This window comes from Schistocerca cancellata, chromosome 2 (genome assembly GCF_023864275.1).
Source record: "Schistocerca cancellata isolate TAMUIC-IGC-003103 chromosome 2, iqSchCanc2.1, whole genome shotgun sequence".
Taxonomy (NCBI): domain Eukaryota; kingdom Metazoa; phylum Arthropoda; class Insecta; order Orthoptera; family Acrididae; genus Schistocerca; species Schistocerca cancellata.
The window spans coordinates 324623684-324647626 of record NC_064627.1 but is presented as its reverse complement, the minus strand read 5'-3'; the positions used below and the strand labels follow the sequence as shown (position 1 = coordinate 324647626).

At 42.3% G+C, this 23943-nt stretch overlaps 1 protein-coding gene across 1 annotated transcript in view; it reads left to right on the top strand.

The window, feature by feature from the left end:
* The first annotated feature begins 466 nt into the window (after nt 1-466).
* Nucleotides 467-23943, top strand: part of LOC126153714 (uncharacterized) — a 50311-nt gene continuing 26834 nt past the window's right edge. Inside the window, exons 1-2 of the mRNA XM_049916088.1 lie at nt 467-747; nt 16692-16888. Coding sequence (XP_049772045.1) covers nt 467-747; nt 16692-16888 — 478 coding nt within the window. The remainder of the gene's footprint in view (nt 748-16691; nt 16889-23943) is intronic.

Sequence of the window (23943 nt, the reverse complement as noted above, 5' to 3'; positions counted from 1 at the left end):
GATTGTAGAGCAATACAGTCACAAAACATGGGAGAACATTTGATAAAAACACATTTATATACTCAACAGTTCCTGAGAGAACAGGGCATTTACATAGCCAATTTAACATTGTCGAGATAGGGCAGTACGACTCCCCTAAATTGGTATGAAAAATATGGAAAGTGTAACAAGCTGGGAACTGAATCAAAGAAGCTGTTTAACAGTCACCACGACTAATAGTCTTTGTCAGAATTCCATAGAAAAAGAAACGGCTCATTTATACGAGTACATTAATTTTTCAGCATATCTATAAAATTATTTCTGTTCTACCTACTATGCAAACGGCAGCAACGCGAGCGCTAAGCTAGTATACTGATAAGTTAACGAATAAACAAGCAGTATGAGGTCTTATGCTTTATGCACAATGTGTGTCGCTAAAGGTCGGGTGCTTAGTGAGAGGTAAGAAACGACCACCGACTTCGCGAATATGCCTGAGAGCCGCGACCCCGGCGTCAGCTGGCGCGGCCGCTGTGTGGAGTTCTGCCGCGGGTTGAGGCGGAGGGCGGGAGGGGATGAGTTGGCGCTGAGTGTGCTCCGCTCGCGCGCTGCGGCTGCGCGTTTTTTGGGCCGTGGCGGCTGCGTGACTCGCGCCGGCCACGTGTTGCTCGCGGGCCGCCGTGTAAACAGCCCGGCCTGCCTGCCTTCCCGAAATAGCGGCGCGAGCCCCGGCCGCGGCCGGCGTTCCCACGGCCCGGGCCTGCGCAACATGTGCTGCGCAGCTGACAGCTGACTGTCGCCTCAGAACCCGGCCCCGCCCAGGGGACGCCAGCCAGCCCGCCTGCCTGCCTGCCGGCTCGGCCCGCTCCCGGATGCGGACCGCCATCTCTCATTCCGGCGTGATGGATGCGCGGGTGGCTCGCGAGGGGTGACGCAAGGGGCCGCAGAAATACATCGCTACTATGCGGTGTGTCGCGTCAAGAACTACCCGTGAGGAAGCGACGCTGATGTGCGCAGCCCTACCGTCACCCTACAAAGACTGCCTCATCTTTCACTTTTTATACCTTCAACGTCTGATGCAATTATATAAGACACACTTCTTGGACTCCCAGCTCTCTCTGACATGCTGGGTAGTTATAATTAAACTGCAGCTACTGTGGGGTGCGTACTGTAAGACCTTCGGTACACACACCATCAGATTATTTGACTTGTCGCTCTAACGAAGTAGGCGAGTGTCAGCAATATGTCTCGTGGTCTTATCGTGGCGTGTTTATCTTCTGTCGTTAGGTCAGACAGAAATGCCACTTGCACGCTTAGAGTAGCAGATTGACGGTGACCAACTTTAAACAGAACTTGATTAATTTTCACACACATTTATTAAAATAATAAAAAGCATAGACATTTCGTAACTTGATTCTGGATGCTGTTTACAACTGACAATCTGAAGTTCCTTTGGTCTTGGTACATTAATCTTATTCTCGCATATCTCTGATACTTGACAAATACGATAACCTTATTAGGTGCAGACTGATACTTGACTATAGACTGGTACAGACTAATGTAGACTGGTACAGACTAATGCAGATAAATGCAGACTGACTGATCGGAGGTCTGTACAATCGTTATAATATCTCGCGCATTCAGGTATCACTGTGCGAGTGTGATCCGCGAGGAGGAGAGGTTCTACGTTAGCAGCAGTCTCATTGACTGCGTTACATATTAATACGCGCATCGGCGGAAGCAGCACCATCTCGTAGTGCGGAGACGGACGAGGGCTGCGCCTGCGCTGTTGTGCTTAGCGGGGCGCGCTCTAGTGGGAAAGTTGTCTAGGCGCTGACTACGTGGAACTATGTACACAACAGCTACTCAGTGTGGGCTGTAATTATCGTATGGCAGCGAAACGTGGCAAATATTCAAATGCATTTATGCGCAACCAATTTATGCTGAAGAAAATTAGTTTCAATTTTGGCCACTAGATGGAAATTTGGCGCTGTAAATGCAAGAATGACGTGTCGAAATGTTTCCATTCGTAATGGATTAGGAGTGGATCACGGACAGGAAAGGACAAACAAGTGAGAAAGTCATACTGTTGATTTTATTAGCACCGCCGCTTACACAATCTGTTCAGTTCACAGCTCGTGGTCTAGTAGTCAGCATTGCTGCCTCCAGATCACGGGGTCCGGGTTCGATTCCTTGCCAGGTCGGGGGTTCCCCCAGTCTGGGGACTGAGGGTATCTGTGCTGTCCTCATCATTCCATCATCATCTTGGAAAATGGCGAAACTGGACCGTGAAAAAGATTGGGAATTTGTACCGGTGCTGACAATCACGCCATTGAGTACCCCAGAAACTGAAATCATCATCATCGTCACAACCTATTCAATATGAGCACGAGATACCTTACAGCGCCAGATTTGTACCTGTTGGTCAAAATTGGAACTAATTTTTTTTTTCCAGCATAAATCGGTTCCGCATTATCATATCTACTAATTTTAGCTGACATACACTAATTAAAGCCCACACTGGACCTCCGTGAGTAGTTGAACTTTAGTTATAACCACCCAGTACAAACAGGGTGAATCAGGACAAAAGGTACATTGAACCGATACCTACTGATGACATTAAATAAAGTGAGCATTTTTATTTGCTGTAATATTTTTGATTATAAGCAAAGACTTTGATAGAGCCGTGTGTAAAGAAAAAAGAAACTAATATTAATATAAGAATAATGTCAATAACACCGTCGTAGAAATTGTATACTTTTCTACGTTCTATGTAATTAGAATAAAAAGAGTATATTAGTTAATCACTGTACAAGGACAAATAATTTACTTTTAGGTTTCTCTTGTTCTGGAAAGAAGGTAATGGTTCGCCATTGAACATTGAAATAATTTAATGATTGCCGAAAGTTATTAGAGAGACAGTTATTACTGTTTCATTTGATTAGACAGTCGTTTCCCATACAGGAAGTAGTAACTTTTCCAATTTTCAGTGTTTGCGGCAGCGCAAAAAGATCACGACAATAAAACCTACTAGGCGCGCAGTCCGGAACCGCGCGACTGCTACGGTCGCAGGTTCGAATCCTGCCTCTGGCTTGGATGTGTGTGATGTCCTTAGGTTAGTTAGGTTTAAGTAGTTCTAAGTTCTAGGGGACTGATGACCACAGCTGTTAAGTCCCATAGTGCTCAGAGCCATTTGAACCAATAAAACCTATTGTTGGCCGTCAGTAACATTTCTTTTAGTATTATCACAACTTTCCTCAGTCGTAAACGGCTGAGAGTGAACAAATAATTTCTCTTTGACAGACCTTGCATGGCTATATTAGTAGTTTTAAGGCATTTGCAGTATTTATCGTTATTTATGGACTGTCAGTTCAGCGATCCAAATAGGCTGCTTCACGGCGATCCATTACCAATTCAAAGGCAATATTTTCAGGTAAAAAATAATAAAATCATTATAAAATAATTTACGTTTATTTACGAAGAGACAACACTTCCGCCGCGTGACACCCATGAATAATGATATTTTATCCTGCTTAAGCTTATCAAAGATACCCTGAAATGTTTAGCTTTTCGGAAGACCACATAACCATTTTAAGTGTAAGATTTTAAGGCAACTCAGGTCACGCATCCGTTGCAACACTGTGTGCTGTTATTTTAAACAAAAGTTATCTATGTCTTCAGCTGGCCATCCACGCCCGGGTTCCCGGGTTCGATTCCCGGCGGGGTTGATGACTCGGTGTTGTGTGATGTCCTTAGGTTAGTTAGGTTTAAGTAGTTCTACGTTCTAGGGGACTGATGACCATAGATGTTAAGTCCTATAGTACTCAGAGCCATTTGAGCTGGCCATCATAAATAATAATTGCACGGCAGCCACCAATATATAAGTAGGACGGCACATTTTTGGTTAGCTCTATTTGGATTTGTCGTACTACAGTGAGAACCGGGTATGTAGTGAACTGAAACCAGTTTTCAGCTGTATGACTAGTCACCTTTCCATATGGTCGGAATGCAGATACCTCTACCTCTGAAGGCCCCTCGAAAGGGAGTTGAAATACACGTATGGTCTGCAATCCAAGTACCACATGTCCCACAGTTACGTCACCGAAGTGTCCATCAGAGTGACGGATCTTGAGACCACTTCGAGTTGCACTTAGAATTTTGTCACATACGTCTTCGTCAAACAGTTTCACGTATGCCACACTGCTCACTATAGACAGGTGGATGCCAACAAGATCGTTGCAAACATCTTGACTTCATCTCTGATAAACTGTTCGATTTCCAGTGCTTTTGGTCGGGCATACTCTGTCGCAAAGCTAATCTTCAGTGTCGATTTTCAGTGGGCATAAGCCATTCTCTGGCGCAGGAAATATAGCGCGCTAAGACGGGAGGTACCCGTGGTCTCGGGGTAACGTCTTTGATCCACAATCAGAACGTCTTCGGTCCCGGGTTCGATCCCAGCCACTGCATAAATTTTGATAAATAATCAGCATTGGCGGCCGAAGACTTCCGGCATAAGAAGTCAGCCTCATTCTGCAAACGGCCTTGACAAAGAGGGCGGAGGAGCGGATAGAGGTTCAGGGCACTCTCTTGTCCTAGGGGTGGGAAATTGCCCCTAAAGGCGGAAGAATCAGCAATGATCAACGACATGAGGATGCAGAAGGCAATGGAAACCACTGCATTAAAGACACGTAACTTGTATCCACAGGACAAGTGGCCTGTATTTGAAGAAGTGTCATGATTATCTCTCCATTGGCAAAAGATACCGGAGTAGTCCCCCATTCGGATCTCCGGGAGGGGACTGCCAAGGGGGAGATTACCATGAGAAAAAGATTGAATAATCAACGAAAGGATAACGTTCTACAAGTCGGGGCGTGGAATGTCAGAAGCTTGAACGTGGTAGGGAAACTAGAAAATCTGAAAAGGGAAATACAAAGGCTCAATCTAGATATAGTAGGGGTCAGTGAAGTGAAGTGGAAGGAAGACAAGGATTTCTGGTCGGATGAGTATCGGGTAATATCAACAGCAGCAGAAAATGGTATAACACGTGTAGGATTCGTTATGAATAGGAAGGTAGGGCAGAGGGTGTGTTACTGTGAACAGTTCAGTGACCGGGTTGTTCTAATCAGAATCGACAGCAGACCAACATCGACAAAGATAGTCCAGGTATACATGCCGACGTCGCAAGCTGAAGATGAACAGATAGAGAAAGTGTATGAGGATATTGAAAGGGTAGTGCAGTATGTAAAGGGGGACGAAAATGTAATAGTCATGGGCGACTGTAATGCAGTTGTAGGGGAAGGAGTAGAAGAAAAGGTTACAGGAGAATTTGGGCTTGGGACAAGGAATGAAAGAGGAGAAAGACTAATTGAGTTCTGTAACAAGTTTTAGCTAGTAATAGCGAATACCCTGTTCAAGAATCACAGGGGGAGGAGGTATACTTGGAAAAGGCTGGGAGATACGGGAAGATTTCAGTTAGATTACATCATGGTCAGACAGAGATTCCGAAATCAGATACTGGATTGTAAGGCGTACCCAGGAGCACATATAGACTCAGATCACAATACAGTAGTGATGAAGAGTAGGCTGAAGTTCAAGACATTAGTCAGGAAGAATCAATACGCAAAGAAGTGGGATACGGAAGTACTAAGGAATGACGAGATACGTTTGAAGTTCTCTAACGCTATAGATACAGCAATAAAGAACAGCGCAGTAGGCAGTACAGTTGAAGAGGAATGGACATCTCTAAAAAGAGCCATCACAGAAGTTGGGAAGGAAAACATAGGTACAAAGAAGGTAGTTGCGAAGAAACCATGGGTAACAGAAGAAATACTTCAGTTGATTGATGAAAGGAGGAAGTACAAACATGTTCCGGGAAAATCAGGAATACAGAAATACAAGTCGCTGAGGAATGAAATAAATAGGAAGAGCAGGGAAACTAAGACGAAATGGCTGCAGGAAAAATGTGAAGACATCGAAAAAGATATGATTGTCGGAAGGACAGACTCAGCATACAGGAAAGTCAAAACAACCTTTGGGGACATTAGGCAGAAGGGATAGATAACATTCCATCAGAATTTCTAAAATCATTGGGGGAAGTGGCAACAAAACGACTATTCACGTTGGTGTGTAGAATATAGGAGTCTGGCGATATACCATCTGACTTTCGGAAAAGCATCATCCACACAACTGAGAAGACGGCTAGAGCTGACAAGTGCGAGAATTATCGCACAATCAGCTTAACAGCTCATGCATCGAAGCTGCTTACAAGAATAATATACAGAAGAATGGAAAAGAAAATTGGGAATGCGCTAGGTGACGATCAGTTGGGCTTTACGAAAAGTAATGATGATGATGATGATGATGTTTGGTTTCGTGGGGCGCTCAACTGCGTGGTTATCAGCGCCCGTACAATTTCCCAACTTTTGCTCAGTCCAATTTCGCCACTTTCCTGGATGATGATGAAATGATGAGGACAACACAAACACCCAGTCATCTCGAGGCAGGTGAAAATCCCTGACCCCGCCGGGAATCGAACCCGGGACCCCGTGCTCGGGAAGCGAGAACGACGAAAAGTAAAGGGACGAGAGAGGCAATTCTGACGTTACGGCTAATAATGGAAGCAAGGCTAAAGAAAAATCAAGACACTCTCATAGGATTTGTCGACCTTAAAAAAGCGTTCGACAATATAAAATGGTGCAAGCTGTTCGAGATTATGAAAAAAGTAGGGGTAAGCTATAGGGAGAGACGGGTCATATACAATATGTACAACAACCAAGAGGGAATAATAAGAGTGGACGATCAAGAACGAAGTGCTCGTATTAAGAAGGGTGTAAGACAAGGCTGTAGCCTTTCGCCCCTACTCTTCCATCTGTACATCGAGGAAACAATGATGGAAATAAAAGAAAGGTTCAGGAGCGGAATTAAAATACAAGGTGAAAGGATATCAAATGATATGATTCGCTGGTGACATTGCTATCCTGAGTGAAAGTGAAGAAGAATTAAATGATCTGCTGAACGAAATGAACAGTCTAATGGGTACACAGTATGGTTTGAGAGTAAATCGGAGAAAAAAAAATGGCTCTGAGCACTATGGGACTCAACTGCTGAGGTCATGAGTCCCCTAGAACTTATAACTATTTAAACCTAACTAACCTAAGGACATCACAAACATCCATGCCCGAGGCAGGATTCGAACCTGCGACCGTAGCGTAAATCGGAGAAAGACGAAGGTAATGAAAAGAAGTAGAAATGAGAACAGCGAGAAACTTAACATCAGGATTGATGGTCACGAAGTCAGTGAAGTTAAGGAATTCTGCTACCTAGGTAGTAAAATAACCAATGACGGACGGAGCAAGGAGGACATCAAAAGCAGACTCGCTATGGCAAAAAAGGCATTTCTGGCCAAGAGAAGTCTACTAATATCAAATACCGGCCTTAATTTGAGGAAGAAATTTCCGAGGATGTACGTCTGGAGTACAGCATTGTATGGTAGTGAAACATGGACTGTGGGAAAACCGGAACTGAAGAGATGTGGTGCTATAGACGAACGTTGAAAATTAGGTGGACTGATAAGGTAAGGAATGAGGAGGTTCTACGCCGAATCGGAGAGGAAAGGAATATGTGGAAAACACTGATAAGGAGAAGGGACAGGATGATAGGACATCTGCTAAGACATGAGGGAATGACTTCCATGGTACTAGAGGGAGCTGTAGAGGGCAAAAACTGTAGAGGAAGACGGAGATTGGAATACGTCAAGCAAATAATTGAGGACGTAGGTTGCAAGTGCTACTCTGAGATGAAGAGGTTAGCACAGGAAAGGAATTCGTGGCGCGTGGCGGGCCGCATCAAACCAGTCAGTAGACTGATGACCAAAAAAAAAAAAAAAAAAAAGGCGACAACGCGCGAGCGAGCTGCGCGGCGAGGACGCAAACAAGACGTCCGCGCCGCCAGCGTGCCGAAAGGCGACTGACCACTCAGCTACTGGGGGGCGGATACTATAGACATGATCAAAAAGTTTCCGTTTGAGTGCGTTACAGCAACGTATATGCATCAATCCACTGTAGATAGGTAAGCAGGGACTTGTAGACAAGTGTGGCACACAGTTGGGTTGGGTTGTTTGGGGGAAGAGACCAAACAGCGAGGTCATCGGTCTCACCGGATTAGGGAAGGAAGTCGGCCGTGCCCTTTGAAAGGAACCATCCCAGCATTTTCCTGGAGCGATTTAGGGAAATCACGGAAAACCTAAATCAGGATGGCCGGACGCGGGACTGAACCGTCGTCTTCCCGAACGCGAGTCCAATGTGCTAGCCACTGTGCCAACCCGCTCGGTAGCATTCAGTACTGATGATACGCCGTGTTCGCATCGACCTTCTCTTCATGATTATGCTGTACAGATGGAGGTGATATTTTAATTTTAACTACTGACGACGCCGTTGGCACGATTGTTTAATGTATCTCCACTGCAGGATGTGATTTTAGTGTACTTTTGCTTCTGATGAAGGTATATTTAGATATATCGAAACCGTGGTCAAGGATTTCAATAAATCTTCATCCTGCAACTGTTTGGCTGTTATCATTTACCGTCGACACTCATTTAGTCTCAGACCAGAAATGAAAATCGTGCTGAAGCCACATTTCTTGCAGTATATCCACTGACAGATCTTCTGTAGCTTCTGCCAGGTCTTACTGCAAGAAAATCATGTACCTCGAAATAAATTCGTTGAATGCATATAACTTGGCTTCATCTGTGTTAGGTGTAGATGTACTATCTATTGATGAAATGAAAATTTGTCCAGAACTGGGCCTCGCACCCAAATTTCCAGTTTATCTCGAGCTCGCAAATTTATTTCGAAATAATTTCGGACGACTGTTTATCGTCAACAATTTCTGTTCATCAAGACGCACAAGTAAAAATGAAAATGGTTCAAATGTCTCTGAGCACTATGGGACTTAACATCTGAGGTCATCAGTCCCCTAGAACTTAGAACTATTTAAACGTAACTAACCTAAGGACATCACACACATCCATGCCCGAGGCAGGATTCGAACCTGCGACCGTAGCGGTCACACGGCTCCAGACTGAAGCGACTAGAACCGCTCGGCCACACCGGCCGGCAGTAAAAATGAAGTACGTCTGACTCACGTGAGGAGGCCTTGCCGCGTTTCTTTACGAATGATGATCTTTTTTGTTATTAAATTTGGCTCTCTGTTAATGGACCGCACAACCATCACATCCATGTTGAAATCGCTGTCCTTTTTTACACTCACTCAAACACTTATTGTATTCAATTACTGTAATGGACTATTTACATTTTTTCAATGCATTCCGTCACATGAAATTTGAACAGATATAGGTTATGAATTACATTCTAATGTATACTGCATGGGGGCTTTATTAAATATTAATGAAAATATTTTTTTTTTTGTAGCTGTAAGTCCGATTACGCAAGTCTCGTAAACGGCTTGCCCTGACTAGTATTAGTACGCAATCTGACTGCTTAGAATGACAACAAAGAATGTAAGAAAATTTTCGTTAACACAGTTAATTAATTAAGTCCCCAGCAACCATAAAATCTACGAAGCCAACATAGTACAAGTGTAGCTGTTCTGTGTGTGGAAGTATGACTCAACGTACACATCTGGCACAGTTCTTCTTCAACAAGACAAGAATTTTTAAATACTAATTATACTGACGTGATAAAAGAAAATTAGAAATACTATGATTGCGCAAGAAAATCAGAATTACACTCTAATACAAGAACACACGCCAGATGCTTTGTTGACTGAACCTGTAATGACACATTATTCAGGTCACTGAAAGAATAAAAGAATAAAAGAAAATACCTCCATATATATTGACGAAATGCACTCTGACCATTACAATATCTCCATTAGAACAACATCTGCTCTCTCTCCCATCAAACCACTGCATAAAACATGGAACAACACTCTCCACTACCACATCTCACTCTGACTTCACGACATGCAGTGTCCACCACAACTTCTCGGCCAGCATGCCTGCCGCTACGTCTCAATAAGCACTGCCAGTGGAGGCGGCAGAACAATACTCTCTGGCGCGATCTTTGGCGCTGTGGCTCAGTGTAGCCACCTTTCAATACATTGGATGTACACAGTAAAAGAACATCTGTAAGGTAGATAAATGCCCCAGACAACACAATGTCTCACGACCTTCACTTTATGAGGCTGGTATTAAAATACGATTCGCCCTTAAATAGACTCGAGTGATAACGTAACTTGACTGTAATAAAAATGAAACAGAGGTGAGTGGATGGGTGTTAAGGAAGCCTGAGGCTGTTTTTCTCTTTATTATAAGATATATGAAAATACGAAGACATAAGGTCTTGGAGGGTGGATAACAACAGGCATGTGCGTAATATAAGACTGCAATACACAGAAGACTTTAGAAGACAAACTTATCCAGCAGAGTACATCGCATCGCTGGTGACGCTGCTGAGGGCGGTGTATCTGAATACCTTTCTAGTAAAACCGCTAACTGTATACCTCTTCCAACGCCAGTCGGAGTAAACAGAAAATCAAATTGCATACTTGCTTCTGTTTTTCCGCAATTCGACGTTAATGGGTGTTACTTATATGCCCCATCATCATTCGCTCTTTTACGTGTCACGTTTATGTATGACTCTATTTCACTCCATTGAAATGTTTCTCGAAATAGCGAAGCGTGCAGGGTAAGATTTCCGAATCATCTTATTTACCGGTCATAACTCCAGGAAATTCACGTCTACAATCAGATGTACATCTACATCCACACTCTGCAAACCATTGTGACTGTTTTACTGATGCGTGCACACACAGACTCTGAGTCTGAGATATTATTACTGCGAGTGGTAGCGAGCGAACAGTTGAGGGCAGTCGAACGCCGCCTGTCGTGGAGAGAAGCCGGGCGTCAGAGAAATCGCAGCCTGTCCCGACAGTGCGAGTGGCGCCAGACATTTTTGTATTGATCGAGGACTTTTGGTACTTTTCCTTTTTGCTGTGGGTAGTAGTTCCTTGCTTGCGCACTGGAGGGATTTTGTCAGATATGTATATGAATAAATAGAAAGTAATAATCTTGGTTGTGACCAGGTATGTGAGTATTGATTAAAAAGATTGTGGAATAATTAAAGTTTTTGCTAGTCAAATTGTCCAAGGAAAAGAAAGGTCTTAGTAAAGTTTGTCAGTGTGCGAATTGTTAGTTTTCGGAATATAGTAAATTATACGTTTTTATTGCTTCGCTTCATTTTTTACATCGTTTAATGTTTGTTGACTGAACCCCTCCTGATCATTTAATTTCTATAAAAAAAGAGAAAAGGGCTGTAGCTGCATCAGTAGTTGTGAACATGCATTATGCATTGCACTGTGCATGGATAGTGGTACTTGTTTTGAATTATTTCAATATGTTGCTGGATGCAGAATATTAATGCAGTTGCAGCGGTAAGGTGAGGTAAGTTGTCTGTTGCGTGCAGGAGCGTTACAGTATAATTATTAGGAAGTGTTCGAGAATATTTTAATAATAGCAGTTAGATTGAAGAGAATTGATTTTTCATTATTTATAGAAAGAGTAATTAATTTCTGTTTTTCTTCCTCTATCAGAGTACTGATATGTCTGATAGTAGGAAGTTCCAGAAAATGTTTGAATACTGAAGTTTCGGAATAAGGGTTTTCGTAATACAAGTTGTATGGCTACCTATCAGATTTTATGATAACGATGATAAAGTTCCAATAGATAGCCGAGCAGTTTTTAGACAAAACGTATAGATAACGACAACATTGTCAGAGATAGAGTCTAACACATTTCCGTATGTCTGTTGCCATAATTATAATAACTTTTAATAGTAAAACTTTAACCATTTTTGCTACGGCAACACGCATTCACGTATGGAGAACGGGAAGAACGATATTTGAGTGCCTATCTGCGAACTGTAATGAATAATAATCTCGTCTTCACGGCCCCTACAGTGACATGTTGGAGATTGTAGTTGTTGTTGTTGTGCTCTTCAGTCCTGAGACTGGTTTGGTGCAGCTCTCCATGCTACTCTATCCTGTGCAAGCTTCTTCATCTCCCAGTACTTACTGCAACCTACATCCTTCTGAATCTCCTTAGTGTATTCATCTCTTGGTCTCCCTCTACGATTTTTACCCTCCACGGTGCCCTCCAATACTAAATTGGTGATCCCTTGATGCCTCAGAACATGTCCTGCCAATCGATCCCTTCTTTTAGACAAGTTGTGCCACAAAGTTCTCTTCTCCTCAATCCTGTTCAATACCTCCTCATTAGTTATGTGATCTACCCATCTAATCTTCACCATTCTTCTGTAACACCACATTTCGAAAGCTTCTATTCTCTTCTTGTCCAAACTATTTATCGTCCATGTTTCACATCCATACATGGCTACACTCAATGCAAATTCTTTCAGAAATGACTTCCTGACACTTAAATCTATACTCGATTTAAACAAATTTCTCTTCTTAAGGAACGCTTTCCTTGCCATTGCCAGTCTACATTTTATATCCTCTCTACTTCGACCATCATCAGTTATTTTGCTCCCCAAATAGCAAAACTCCTTTACTACTTTAAGTGTCTCATTTCCTGATCTAATTCCTTCAGCATCACCCGACTTAATTCGACTACATTCCGTTACCATCGTTTTGCTTTTGTTGTTGTTCATCTTATATCCCCCTTTCAAGACGCTATCCATTCCGTTCAGCTGCTCTTCCAAGTCCTTTGCTGTCTCTGACAGAATTACAATGCCATCAGCGAACCTCAAAGTTTTTATTTCTTCTCCATGGATTCTAATACCTACACCGAATTTTTCTTTTGTTTTCTTCATTGCTTGCTCAATATACAGATTGAAAAACATCGGGGAGAGGCTACAACCTTGTCTCACTCCCTTCCCAACCACTGTTTCCCTTTCATGTCCCTCGACTCTTGTAACTGCCATCTGTTTTCTGTACAAATTGTAAATAGCCTTTCGCTCCCTGTATTTTACCCCTGCCACCTTCATAATTTCAAAGAGAGTATTCCAGTCAACATTGTCAAAAGATTTCTCTAAGTCTGCAAATGCTAGAAACGTAGGTTTGCCTTTCCTTAATCTACCTTCTAAGATAAGTCGTAGGGTCAGTATTGCCTCACGTGTTCCAGTATTTGTACGGAATCCAAACTGATCTTTCCCGAGGTCGGCTTCTACTAGTTTTTCCATTCGTCTGTAAAGAATTCGCGTTAGTATTTTGCAGCCATGACTTATTAAACTGATAGTTCGGTAATTTTCACGTCTGTCAACACCTGCTTTCTTTGGGATTGGAATTATTATATTCTTCTTGAAGTCTGAGGGTATATCGCCTGTCTCATACATCTTGCTCACCAGATGGTAGAGTTTTGTCAGGACTGCCTCTCCCAAGGCTATCAGTAGTTCTAATGGAATGTTGTCTACTCCCGGGGCCTTGTTTCGACTCAGGTCTTTCAGTGCTCTGTCAAACTCTTCCCGCACTATCATATCTCCCATTTCATCTTCATCTACATCCTCTTCCACTTCCATAATATTGCCCTCAAGTACATCGCCCTTGTATAGACCCTCTATATACTCCATCCACCTTTCTGCTTTCCCTTCTTTGCAACCTCTCTGGACTCGCTGGCGCTTGCAGCGCCGCCGTATGGCAGAGACTTGCAGATCGCACCGGCCGAGTCAGCTACATGTCGTGAGCGAAGTCGGGTTAGCATAGCCTTCAGCTCGCTAGGTTCAAAGCCTCTAGTTCGCGCATGTTTTATGCACGAAATACCAAAATTGTGTTACCTTGCTTGTTGTATAATCCAGTTAATGTTTGTTAATGAGTCAATTGTATTCAAGAAAGTTAGTTGTTATTAGTTTATGTTCCTGGAGTGCAGTAGCAGGACAAAGTTAAGTAAAAGTTATTTAGTGAAGTATTCCAGTACTAATTATACAGAGTGTTCCAGATTCCTACAACCACCTCACTCGTGCTAGCCTCCATCATCCCACTGCAAATCTCAGGGATACCAATCGAGAAGCGTCCTGCATTTGTGTGAGGTCATGACATGCTGCCATCAGCCTTCACATCAGAATGCCAATCAGCATCCAACGATCTAATTAAAATAAAAACAAAGAGTGGCCATTGAACTTTTCTTTCCAAAATAAATACTAAATATGTGAGAAAAATAATGAGACTGACAACACTGCGAGCAATCTGGCAATGCTACTTCTGTAGACCGATGCCTTCATCCCTTCCAGATGCTCAGTTCGAGTTTCAGCTCCGTGAAGCTATCATGTGATTTTTGAGAACGTCGTCAGTGAAGTTCTATTTTTGTCGTGTATTAAGAAAGTGGAGCAGCGAATTTTGCAGTAATGTTGTGCCATAAAATTTTGTGTTAAACTTGGGGAATCCGCGAGTGTGACTTTTGGAAAGTTGAAACAGGCCTATGGGGAGATTTCCTTATCAAGAGCACAAGTTTTTCGCTGACGCAAATCAGTTTTGGAAGGCCGAGAACACGTTGAAGCTGAACCTTGCTCAGGGAGACCTCCAACGTCAAAAACCGACGAAGACTTCGAACGTGTGCATACATACTCTTGTGAGAGCAGACCGACGTTTAAGGATAAGGAATGGGTGACCTGTGACTCGTAAGCTCTTTCACTGTATGTAAAATGTTCACCAAAGTTTTGCACATAGGAAAAAAAGCACTCCGTTTTGAGGCCACGAGTGGCCCATGGGGACCATCCGACCGCCATGTCATCCGCTCTCCCGGTCGTTATGATGGCTTATCAATTGGCATCACGAGGCTGAGTGCACCCCGAAAAATTCCAACAGCGCATGGCGGCCTGGATGGTCACCCATCCAAGTGCCAAATAACCCCGACAGCGCTTAACTTCGGTGATATCACGGGAACCGGTGTAGCCACTGCGGCAAGGCCGTTGCCCCGCACATAGGAAAGGTCTGTCCCAAAATGATGCAAAAAAATTTGGAAGAAAAGTAATGGAGGAATCATGTGCGTTGACTTTCTTTAGAGGACTGCCAATGACCACGAATGGTTCACTTGTGTGATCATAGGTGATAAATACCGAAGTTTTTTTTTTTTTAGTACCTTCCTGAGACAAAGTTGCAAAGTGAGCGGTGGCACACTGAAATATTTCCTCGATCGCAAATAACTTGAATGAGCAATTAAGAGATCAAAACAATGCTGCTCTGCATTTTTTTTTTTTTTTTTTTTTTTTTTTTTTTTTTTTTTTTTTTTTTTTTTTTTTTTTTTTTTGCAGTAGACTTTCACGTTAAAGGTCCTAACAGCTGAAGGCTTTCAGTGCTACTACCGAGATTGAGAAAAAGGAGACCGCCAGTGTATAGCTGCCGAAGGGAATTGAATTGAAGGGGGAATATTGATGTTTGGAAAAAATAAAAAATGTGGCAGATGAAAAATCAGTGTTTACTTTTCTCTGACTGCTATGTAAGACAAGTGCCTGTCGCAGTTGTCAGATCGGTTACTGCTGCTAAAATGCCAGGTTATTAAGATTTAATTGAGTTAGAACCTGGTGTTATAGTCGGCGCACGAGCGATGGCACACAGCATCTCCGAGGTAGCGATGAAGTGGGGATTTCCCTGCACAACCATTTCACGAGTGTACCGTGAATATCAGGAATCCGGTAAAACATAAAATATCCAACATCGCTGCGGCCGGAAAAAGATCCTGCAAGAACGGGACCAACGACGACCGAAGAGAATCATTCAAAGTGACAGAAGTGCAACCCTTCGCAAACTGCTGCAGATTTCAGTGCTAGGCCATCAGCAAGTGTCAGCGTGCGAAACATTCAACGAAACATCATCGATATGGACTTTCGGAGCGGAAGGCCCACTCGTGTACCCTTGATGACTGCGCGACACAAAGTTTTACGCCTCGCTTGTGCCCGTCAACGTCGACATTGGACTTTTGGTGACTGGAAACATGTTGCCTGGTGGGACGAGTGTCGTTTCAAGTTGAATCGAGCAGATGGACGTGTACGGGTATAGAGACAACCTCATGAATCCATGGACCTTGCATGTCAACAGGGGGACTGTTCAAGCTGGTGGAGGCTCTGTAATGGCGGGGGGCCTGTCCAGTTGGAGTGATATGGGACCCATGATACGCCTAGATACGACTCTCACAGGTGACTTGTACTAAACATCTTGTCTAATTACCTGCATCCATTCATATCCATTGTACATTCCGACGGACTCTGACAATCCCAGCAGGACAATGCGACACCTCACATGTCCAGAATTGCTACAGAATGACTCCAGGAACACTCTTCTGAATTTAAACACTTCCGCTGGCTACCAAACTCCCCAGACATGAACAGTATTGAGCATATCTAAGGTGACTTGCAACTTGCTATTCAGAAGAGATCCCCACCGCCTCGAACTCTTACGGATTTATGAACAGCCCTGCAAGATTGATGGTTTCAGTGCCCTCCAGCAGTGCTTCAAACATTAGTCGAGTTCATGCCAAAACGTCGTGGTGCGGCACTTCTGCGTGCTCGCGGGCGCCCTACACGATACTGAGCAAGTGTACCAGTTTCTTTGGCTCTTCAGTATATTTCTAAAACAGTGGGTATTATCTTGTAAACACACCTTGAAATTTGCTGTAGTGTCAGAAGCGGAGAAAGGAAATAACAAAGAAACAGCATCCAGTACGTCCCTGCAGTTGCCGGTCAGAACAGAGCACGCGTCACGGCGCGCCGCAGCCGCGACAAAAGACAGGCAGCGGACACGGAGGTTGCGGCACGCAGTCTGTGTATGCAGGCCGCCAAGGCCGAGCTGCGTGCCTGTGCGTGCGATATGTGGGCCAGCGGGTCCCGGGAAGAGGCTGCGGGCAAGGTCAGGGCGACAGCTGCCGGCGCCGAGCCGCGGGAGGCCGGCAGGCACGGACCCCCACTGGCAGCCGCGTCTTCTTCTGCCTCTTCTCCTCGTGTGGCTTCGCCAATAATAAACACGATTGCTCTACAGTGCACACTTCAGTTTTTCCTACTTTTTGTCTACCGTTCCACTCCCGAATAGCGTGTGGGGAAAATACACTGACCGAAAAGAAAAAAATCGCAACACCAACGAGTCGTGGATATAAACGGAAGTTGGTAGGCGTATTTCTACGTCTCAAAGATGATGTCTATTCAAACTTTGAGCCAGTCACATGAAGTAAATATGTTACCTAGACAAATGTACTCCCGAAATTTCAGCTGGCCGTTGTGGCCGAGTGGTTCTAGGCGCTTCAGGCTGGAATCGCGCGACCGCTACGGTCGCAGGTTCGAATCCTGCCTCGGGCATGGATGTGTCTGATGTCCTTAGGTTAGTTAGGTTTAAGTAGTTCTAAGTTCTAGGGGACTGATGACCTCAGATAGTGCTCAGAGCCATTTGAGCCATCCAGCCCTGGCAGCCCTGGCAGCCCTGCAGCCAGGCGACTAGCGCGAGTTTTGGTGTTCTCGTAAAGATAAGTTATTTTAGATTATAAAACATATAGATTAGTACTGATTACGTGGTAAATAAGTGTATTAGTGTGCCGTTTAAGTGTACCATTAAAGGTTTCATTTTTCTTTACGTAATATAGCAGAAAACGCGAAAAGACCGTACAGTCGTATTTTTTGTTTACGTTCTGCTGCAGCAAATCTATAGAATTTCGTTTAGTTGTTCCTTGCTCTCTCCAGCAATTTAACTTAGCTTACCTCTTCATTATTTAACTAGCATTTCCGGAAAGTAGCGTAAAGTTTAACTTGTTTCAGAAACTTTGCACTTTTGTTTTTGTTTACACACAGTTGCGTATAGGCCAAATTTGTGTAACCATATTTTCGTGTTTATCTGTAATTTAACTGACTTATTCTTAATCAACTATTACGTTTATCATGAGTGAAAAGTGCTTGACTTGCCGTAGAATTGTTAGGTCGGGGCTTTGGTGTGATGGGTGCTGTAGTTTTTTCCATGTGGGTGACTGTAGTGGCGTGGGAATAGGGGAAGTAAATGAGACCCATCAGTGGTTTTGTAGGATTTGTAGTAGAGATAGGAAGATACTGGAACAGGAGGGGAAAATTGCTGCCCTTCAGGCTGAGTTAGACAAGGCCAGGGGAGATCTTGACAGGTTAAGGAGGGAGAAGGGTAAAGAGAGGTGGGAAGTGGCAACAGGCAACAGGAGGAACAGGCCTAGAACTTTGTCTGACAGCTTTATGGTGAATGTGGAAAATAGATTTGACCTGTTGCTTCAGTTAGAAGCTGGTGAGCCTCAAGCAGTTGCAGGTGTAGACAGGGCACAACAAACTTTCAGCAGCAAATTGAAAAGTAAGAATGTAGGGAAATCAGAAAAGAGAAAGAAAGTGTTGTTGTTAGGTAGTTCCCATGGAAGAGGTGTTGGCCAACTCTTGCAGGATGAACTAGGATCAGAATACCAGGTCACCAATTTTTTTAAACCTAGTGCTGGTCTGGAGCAGGTGACAGAGGATTTAGGATCACTTTGCAAAGATTTCACTAAGGAAGACACCGTGGTTATAGTGGGTGGGGCAGGTAACAGTATTGACAGAGATCCTGGGTACAGTATAGAGTGTGACCTGGCGAAGATTGCATCAGCATCGAAGCATACTAGTGTTGAGTTTGTATCTGTTCTTGGGCGCCATGACCGACCTCATTTGAACTCTTCTGTCAAGAGAGTTAATTTGGAGCTGGAACGGCTGCTCATGTCGGGTGCGGGGTCACACATTGGTGTGGTTCATGTTGATTCTCTCAGTAGGTGGGATTATACTAGGCATGGCCTTCACCTCAACAGGAAGGGGAAGGGTAAATTGGCTGGGGAAATAGCAGGAAAGTTAAAGGGGGGAGGCACTGTCATGAGTGGTAAAATACCAGTGGTTATAGGATTCAGAAAAGACCATTTTTTAGGGTAGGGAGGACAGAAAGAAAGCAAATTTTAAGAGAGGTTAGAACTGAGACAAACCTTCAGTTTGAGAAAGAAATCAAAAAACATAATTCCAGCTTATTACATCAGCATAAACAGCCATTGGTTAAAAATTTTCAACTGTCAGCAGATAGTTTAACTCCACCCAATTTTAACTCAGTCATTGTGAAATGTCAGCTCTCTTTGTTGCATCAAAATATTCGAGGACTGAGAAATAAAATTAATGAATTAACTATCTGCATAGATGAATTAGAGTCTTCAAACGCAGCTGACATAATCTGCCTCTCTGAACATCATGTGACCACTGGTATAGAACTTTTAAGTGTTACAGGGTTTAGGTTAGCATCTCACTTTTGTAGATCAGAAATGGAGAAAGGAGGAGTTGCCACATTCATCAGGAACTGTCATAAATTTAAGAACATAGACATTCATAAATTTTGCCTAGAACAGCATATGGAAGCATGTGCAACAGAATTAGATTTTCACAAAAAATCTTTCATAATATTAAGTGTATATCGAGCACCTGCAGGTAACTTTAATCTGTTTGTAAACCACCTTGAAGCTGTACTGGCCCATTTAACAACCAAAAACAAAGAAATAGTGGTTGCTGGTGATTTCAATGTAGATTTCCTTAAAGACTCTCCGAATAAGAACTTATTTGATTTAGTAACACTATCATTCAACTTAATTCCCACAGTAAAGTTCCCCACTAGGATAGCCACTTGCTCACAAACAGCCATTGATAATATCTTTATAGAAAAGTCCAATGAACAAAATTATATTACAAAACCAATAGCCAATGGCCTCTCAGACCATGACATGCAGTTCCTTCTGTTAAATGTTAATACTGAACAGGATATAAAATCTGTTAAATCTGAGCTCAAGAGGGTAATCAGTAAGCCAAAAATTGATTATTTTAGGACACTCCACAGAGACATTCACTGGACTGATGTTTACAGTGCTCATGGCATGAATGAAAAATATAACATTTTTGCTAATAAAGTGCTTACCTTATTTGAACACTGCTTTCCCCCAAAACTTACCAAGGTTAGAGGAAAATCTACAAAGAAGCCATGGATTACTCGAGGAATAGGGGTATCTTGTAAAACAAAAAGAAAACTGTATCTGTCAATCCGAAACATTTCCAATGTTGATGCTATAGCACATTATAAGAAATACTGCAAAATATTAAAGACTGTAATACGGATGTCAAAGCAAATATATTACAAGGAAAAGATAGTCATATCAGATAACAAAATAAAGACAATATGGGATATAGTGAAGGAGGAGACCGGTAGAACCAGACATGAAGAGGAACAAATAGCATTAAGAGTAAATGATACATTGGTGACAGATGTGTATAGTGTTGCAGAACTTTTTAACAAACATTTTATAACTGTTACTGAAAAGATGGGGTTGTCAGGTTCGGTAGATGCTGCTATGGATTACCTTAGACCAGACATTTCAAGTAATTTCCATAATATGAATTTGACCCTCACTACCCCAACAGAAATAATGTCCATCATAAAATCTTTAAAATCAAAAACATCTAGTGGGTATGATGAAATATCAACAAAGTTAATTAAAGAATGTGATTCTGAGCTAAGTAACATATTAAGCTATCTGTGTAACCAGTCGTTTATCAGTGGAATATTTCCTGAATGGCTGAAATATGTTGAAGTTAAGCCACTGTTTAAGAAGGGAGATAAAGAAATAGCATCAAATTTCCGTCCAATTTCACTGTTACCAGCATTCTCAAAAATTTTCGAAAAAGTAATGTACAGTCGTCTTTATAACCATCTTATCTCAAATAACATACTGTCAAAGTCACAGTTTGGATTTCTAAAAGGTTCTGATATTGAGAAGGCTATCTTCACTTACAGTGAAAATGTGCTTAATTCATTAGACAAAAAATTGCAGGCAACTGGTATATTTTGTGATCTATCAAAGGCATTTGACTGTGTAAATCACAATATCCTTTTAAGTAAACTAGAATATTATAGTGTAACAGGAAATGCTGCAAAATGGTTCAAATCATATATCTCTGGCAGGAAACAAAGGGTGTTATTAGGAAAGAGACATGTATCAAGCTATCAGGCATCATCCAACTGGGAACTAATTACATGTGGGGTCCCACAAGGTTCCATTTTGGGGCCCTTACTTTTTCTTGTGTATATCAATGACCTTTCATCAGTAACATTACCAGATGCCAAGTTTGTTTTGTTTGCCGATGATACAAACATTGCAATAAATAGCAAATCAAGTGTAATCTTAGAAAGATCAGCCAATAAAATATTTGTGGACATTAATCACTGGTTCCTAGCCAATTCTTTGTCACTAAACTTTGAAAAAACACACTACATGCAGTTCAGAACTTGTAAGGGGTGTCCCAAGAGTATATGTCTAACATATGATGACAAGAAGATAGAAGAAGTGGACAGTGTTAAATTCTTGGGATTACAGCTTGATAATAAATTCAATTGGGAGGAGCACACCACAGAACTGCTGAAGCGTCTTAACAAATCTCTGTTTGCAATGCGAATTTTGTCAGACGTAGGGGATATAAAAATGAAAAAGCTGGCATACTATGCTTACTTTCATTCCATAATGTCATATGGGATTATTTTTTGGGGTAATTCATCAAGCCAAGCTAAAGTTTTCCGGGCACAAAAACGTGCAGTAAGAATTATATGTGGTGTGAACTCAAGAACATCCTGCAGAAGCCTGTTTAGGGAACTAGGGATACTAACTACAGCTTCCCAATATATTTATTCCTTAATGAAATTTGTCATTAAAAATATATCACTTTTTCAAACCAACAGCTCAATTCATGGAATCAATACTAGAAATAAGAATAATCTTCACAAGAATTTAAAGTCACTTAGTCTTGTACAAAAAGGTGTGCATTATTCAGGAACACACATTTTCAATAACTTGCCAGCAGCCATAAAAAGCTTAACAACCAATGAAATTCAGTTTAAGAGAAGCCTAAAGGATTTATTGGTGGCCAACTCCTTCTACTCCATTGATGAATTTCTTAGTAAAACCAACTGATTTGTATATAAGTACAACATAACTTCTGCACAATTTCAGTGCAGTAATGTGTTCACTGAAAATTTGTGTGTGTGTGTGTGTGTGTGTGTGTGTGTGTGTAAGTATAATCTAACTTCTGCACCATTTCAGTGCAGTAATGTGTTCATTGTAAATAAGTATTACAGTAGTTGTATTACATGTTTATTACCTTATAAATAAATAAAAAACTTTTTTATTTTAAATTCAGTGCATTAGTATTTGTAAAATGACTCTTAGTGTTCATTAAAAAATGACGATCATTCCACTTGGGACCTGTGGAATGGTACATTAGCTTATTTGTTTTAGTTGTAAATATTTGTCATGTATTGTTGTTTTTCTGACATGTTCCACATCCAGGAGGACCTCCTCACTACGGATCAATTGGAATGGAAGTAAATCTAATCTAATCTAATAATCAGCCAAAGCCTTGCAGACAAAGAAAAATTACGCGAAGCGAAATGCAGTGTGAGGAGGGCTATGCGAGAGGCGTTCAATGAATTCGAAAGTAAACTTCTATGTACTGACTTCGCAGAAAATCCTAAGAAATTTTGGTCTTATGTCAAAGCGGTAGGTGGATCCAGTCCAGACACTCTGTGACCAAAATAGTAGTGAAACAGAAGATGACTGAAGGCCGAAATACTAAAGGTCTTTTTCCAAAGCTGTTTCACAGAGGAAGACTGCACTGTAGTTCCTTCTCTAGATTGCCGCACAGATGAAAAAATGGTAGATATCGAAATAGACGACAGAGGGATGGAAAAACAATTAAAATCGCTCAAAAGAGGAAAGACCGCTGGACCTGATGGGATACAAGTTCGATTTTACACAGAGTACGCGAAGGAACTTGCCCTCCTTCTTGCAGCGGTGTACCGTAGGTCTCTAGAAGAGCGTAGCGTTCCAAAGGATTCGAAAAGGGCACAGGTCATCCCCGTTTTCAAGAAGGGACGTCGAACAGATGTGCAGAACTATAGACCTATATCTCTAACGTCGATCAGTTGTAAAATTTTGGAACAAGTATTATGTTCGAGTATAATGACTTTTCTGGAGACTAGAAATCTACTCTGTAGGAATCAACATGGGTTTCGAAAAAGACGATCGTGTGAAACCCAGCTCCCGATACTCGTCCACGAGACTCAGAGGGCCATAGACACGGGTTCCCAGGTAGATGCCGTGTTTCTTGACTTCCGCAAGGCGTTCGATACAGTTCCCCACAGTCGCTTAATGAACAAAGTAAGAGAATATGGACTATCAGACCAATTGTGCGATTGGATTGAAGAGTACCTAGATAACAGAACGCAGCATGTCATTCTCAGTGGAGAGAAGTCTTCTGAAGTAAGAGTGATTTCAGGTGTGCCGCAGGGGAGTGTCGTAGGACCGTTGCTATTCACAATACACATAAATGACCTTGTGGATGACATCGGAAGTTCACTGAGGCTTTTTGCGGATGATGCTGTGGTATATCGAGAGGTTGTAACAATGGAAAATTGTGCTGAAATGCAGGAGGATCTGTAGCGAATTGACGTATGGTGCAGGGAATGGCAATTGAATCTCAATGTAGACAACTGTATGTGCTTATAATACATAGAAAGATAGATCCTTTATCACTTAGCTACAATATAGCAGGTCAGCAACTAGAAGCAGTTAATTCCATAAATTATCTGGGAGTAGACGTTAGGAGTGATTTAAAATTGAATGATCATATAAAGTTGATCGTTGGTAAAGCAGACGCCAGAGATTCATTGGAAGAATCCTAAGGAAATGCAGTCCGAAAACAAGGGAAGTAGGTTACAGTACACTTGTTCGACCACTGCTCACCAGTGTGGGATCTGTACCAGATAGGGTTGATAGAGAAGATCCAACGGAGAGCAGCGCGCTTCGTCACAGGATCATTTAGTAATCGCGAAAGCGTTACGGAGATGATAGATAAACTACTACAGGAGAGACGCTCAGTAGCTCGGTACGGGCTTTTG